The sequence below is a fragment of the Dioscorea cayenensis genome, chromosome 14, assembly GCF_009730915.1.
Source record: "Dioscorea cayenensis subsp. rotundata cultivar TDr96_F1 chromosome 14, TDr96_F1_v2_PseudoChromosome.rev07_lg8_w22 25.fasta, whole genome shotgun sequence".
Lineage (NCBI taxonomy): Eukaryota > Viridiplantae > Streptophyta > Magnoliopsida > Dioscoreales > Dioscoreaceae > Dioscorea > Dioscorea cayenensis.
In genome coordinates, this window is record NC_052484.1 from 18,800,000 (window position 1) to 18,804,213 (window position 4,214).

Below are 4,214 nucleotides of genomic sequence, written 5' to 3' on the forward strand. Positions count from 1 at the left end.
AGAGTAACCAAAAATTAATTAATTAATTATTAAATTTAAAAAATTATAGAGACCAGTAAATTATTATTATTATCGAATATAATTAATAAATGTACCATTATATATATATATATATATATAGAAAACAAATTGAATTATTATTTTATTATAAAGAAAATAGGTAGCCTTATCCGGATTGGTTGAATTGAAGCCTATTGCTCCGTGGAGCTTCTCTTCCACAGTTTGAGGCCTCTCTTTTCATGGTGTTTAAAAAGAGGCTTCTAATGGCCTCCGTTTCCAGCAGCATGGAATATGACGATCAATGCTCTCTCCCCGCTTTCCGCCTTCTTCACCCCTCGCCGCCACCTCTTCAATCCCTTTCCATCTCGCCGCCCATTCCCACGCCGCCACCCACCACCTCGAGGTGCCATTCATTCTCCCTTTTTTTCTTTTTTTCTTGAAGTTCTTTTTTTAGATTCTGGTTCTGTGTTTTTTTTTTCTTTTTTATTTTCGTGAAAGTTATTGCATGATTGGGATTGAAAAAGGTTGGATCTTTTCATTCTTCATTTGATGCGTGGAAAACTGCAGTTTGTTGGTACTTTCTTGAGCTGTCGCATGATTGGAATTGAAAAAACTTGGAAATTTCATTCTTCATGTAATATGTGGAAAGCTCCAGCCATTTGTTTAATTATATGTTCTACTTGATAGCAATTGGTTTCTGAATCTAGGAAGTGATTTTGCATGGGGTTTATTGCATTTCTCAGTTCTCAGAGTTTTCAGACTTCAGAACTATTAATTTGTCTCTCAATCAGGCTTGATGTATTGTATTTCTGGTGGTCTAACATATCTTTGAGGACTCTAATGGTTTCACACTCGCAATAGTTTAAACATTTAAGGATTTAGAAATAATTCAGGTGTGCTTGAAGTGTAGTTCAAAGTTGCAGGCATAGCAAAGTAGTTTAAGAAGTTAATAATCATAATTAACATTAATTACTTGAGAAGTGCTTTGAACTTCAAAAAAGTCTGTTTGATACGTCCTCACATTTGTTACCTATGATCCAATCCTCCTAATCTAATTTGGTGCTTTAACAATTTATCATCTAATGTGAGCATACAAATTTTGGTATTCTCTTTGTATTTTGTAACATGTTCGTCAAATGTTTTGCTCTTGTTCTTATTTAAATGATGAACACTGTTGGCAGTCGTGGGTGATTCTAAAGGGACTAAGACATCCACTGATCCAATATCTGAAAGAGCTCAATCAGACCAGCTTGTTGATGGCATGGACTTTGGTGAACTCTGCAATGACTTTGAATGCATAAGCAGCCCCTTAGTGGAGTCCACAGCAAGACAACTTGTGCGTGACATACTAGAAATGAGAGAACAAAATCGTTCCTTTGGATGTTTCTCTGTTTCCATCAAATATAAGGTATATACTTAAGTTCAGAACATGAGAAAATTGTTATTCTTGTCATTTGTGCTCTATGGTGGTTAAAGCTTGTACTTTTCTGGTGGAAAATGCTACAATCTTTTACTGAACAATCTAGACCTTTATGAGATAATAGCTTGTACTGCCAATTCACTTGTTCCACCTTTTATGTGGTGAAATTCACTGCAGTTTAGCCGAAAGTTTCATAGTTTCATGAAAAATCATAAAGGTGAAAACATTTGTGATTGCTGTCAAGAGGTCTGTTCTGTATTTTAAAGATCTCTAATCACTCAATCTGCTTGGTAGTGGTCTATTTTTGTCACGCATTTAAAATAGCTACTAAATTCTTTCCCATGGGCTTCCTCAGGTTCATGTGCATGCCTCATTCTGAAATTTACATTCTTGAAGCATCATCTAATAAGCATCGAATGTTGTTGGTTTGACAAAATTATATCAGGTGCTATAAAAATAGTATGCGCTGTGCCTCATCCAAATGATATTGAAATAACAAATATATTATCTCAGCAAGTATTTGAATCACTGGTTGTTCTATTTTGAAGTTTTGCATTGTATTTCTATTTTTCATGCTCGAATAGTTTACCATCATTCATATTTTCTCAGGATCCAGTTAGGAATTTTATTGGTCGCGAAAAGTACAACAGACCTTTGTGGGCGACTGATGCCCTTGAGAAGCCTACTGCGGTGAGGAATAAATAAAATTCTTCATGCCTGTGCATCTGAAATTTTAATTCCCTTTCCTTCATTTCGACATAACTAACCTCTGAAGTAATAGGATGTTTTTACTTGTATTCAAATACAAATAATAACTAATACTCTCCTTTGCTGATTCAAGAGTGAATGAATGTCCAGACAGTGCAGGAGATGGTAATGTTGTCAACCAGTGTACTCAACATCAAATGGACACTAAAAGGAAAGCCGAAATTTCTTGGTTTCCTTGCGGGGAACTTGATAGTCCGCGTGAATTCACGATTTACATTAAACCAAATAAGTGGTCAAGTTGTTGAGCATGAGGAAACATGGGATTTATCTGAATCATCACCTATTGCTCAAGCATATTTCTGGATTTCCAGGAGGTTTTTTGCTGCAATTGATGCTAGCAAAGATTCATTTGATGCTGCTAAGAATATGCAAACAAGTTTCTCGACAGACAAAGAAAACATGGAACCTTATCCTGATCCATCCACTGATCCTACAAAGGTACATTCCTTAACTACATTATCTTCATGAATATTTCTTGCATTCACAGATCAATCTAAGTTTTGTCAAACAGATAAATCAATAAAAGTTTTATTGCAAGAAAACAATGATTAATATTGTTATAACAATGTACTTATTAGGAGTGAAAAGGTTATTTTCTTTTTGTATCATAAAGTAATACTGTAATAATCCATGGCTAACTAACATGTAAGTATATATTCATATATATATATATATATATATGTATGTATGTATTATATAAGAACATCAATTTTTCAGGAGGAATTTTACAAGGTATATGTGCAATTTCAGGGATGTTTCAAGGGTATATATGTGAAAGACTGTTATTTTTATTTATAATGTTTTCATTAGTGATATTGATTGAATTTGGTTTTATTTTTCACTCAGTTCTTTCAAAGTGATGATGGTATGCAGAAGGATGCTTATCAGATTGCACTCTTCTTGGCTATTGTTTATTTTGTTGTACAGTTCTTGAGGACAACCCTATGAGTGTAAATTTAAATTCCCAACAAACTTTAATATCTTTTTTTTTGTAAATATTGTTCCACATACCCTTTATATTTATATATTAAGAACTTTGAGATATTGTTTTTATGGTCTGCTCTGATGTTGTGATTTATGAGAAAGAATCAAGGGTTTTAGTGAATGTTTAGCATGGATTTTGTTTATGAATTCTTGAACTTTTCATGAGAATTATGTGGAAGTTTACCAAATTTGACCTTCATTTATAATTTTTTTTTCCTTTTATACCTCAAGACCTAAATGAAGATTTCTTGCCCATGTCTTTTTGGAAATTTATTTGACTGTGTATAACCCTTAATAAAACCAAATATCATGTATATTCTTTAAAATCACTACATTGGATTCTCAGGGAGGCATAAGGAGTCCTACAAGGTTAGATCACTTGTGACAAATGTCTTTGTGTATAGTGTATACACAAAAATAAATCGAATTTAAAACTATTTGCTTAAACGATTTAAGCCTCTATCATTTAGACTAATCACATCCGTGATTTATCTATATATATATATATATTCAAGCCACATACACCATTAAAATATATTAAAAATTATATAAATATTTTTTATAAAAATAAAAATAAAATATGATTTAAATTCCTAAACTAACGTTGATAATGTTAATTTTTATTTAGATATAATAAATAAAATTAGTTTAATCTTTTAGGGTTGATATACACAAGTTTTTAAATCATTTAACATATATTAATATATTTTATTGATGTCTGTACGTAGGGCAGAGGATGTAATGCAAGCAACTCAAATTTTGAATGGTATGCATGGCATTTAAGGTGTATACACATAATTAGATAAATTTTCATAGGCATACAAGCAAAAGAATACATTAGCAATTATTCACATTTATATATGCAAAGCTGAAGTCACTTGAACATGCAAGCAATACAAACCTATTTCTCAATTTCTTTTTAAAACTACAAATACACAAATCAAGTGCAATTGGTATAAACGTCTTAAATTAAATGAATGAAAATTTTCTTTAAAAAAAAAAGAAACATACAATCATAATTCAATAGTTTCCAAATCCAGTA

General features: G+C 31.8%; 1 protein-coding gene across 1 annotated transcript; it reads left to right on the forward strand.

Annotated features, from left to right (window-relative positions):
- The first annotated feature begins 240 nt into the window (after window positions 1-240).
- On the forward strand, window positions 241-3,241 carry LOC120275279. Its single transcript, XM_039281810.1, has 5 exons — window positions 241-403; window positions 1,182-1,408; window positions 2,030-2,110; window positions 2,279-2,626; window positions 3,035-3,241. The coding sequence occupies exons 1-5, from the start codon at window positions 292-294 to the stop codon at window positions 3,134-3,136; spliced, it is 870 nt and encodes a 289-aa protein (XP_039137744.1). The 5' UTR covers window positions 241-291; the 3' UTR covers window positions 3,137-3,241.
- Window positions 3,242-4,214: the final 973 nt, after the last annotated feature.

Coding starts and splice junctions, on each gene's coding strand:
- LOC120275279 (XM_039281810.1), top strand. CDS start 292: ATGACGATCAATGCTCTCTCCCCGCTTTCCGCCTTCTTCACCCCTCGC. Junction 404..1,181: donor CCGCCACCCACCACCTCGAG/GTGCCATTCATT, acceptor CACTGTTGGCAG/TCGTGGGTGATTCTAAAGGG. Junction 2,627..3,034: donor CATCCACTGATCCTACAAAG/GTACATTCCTTA, acceptor TTTTTCACTCAG/TTCTTTCAAAGTGATGATGG.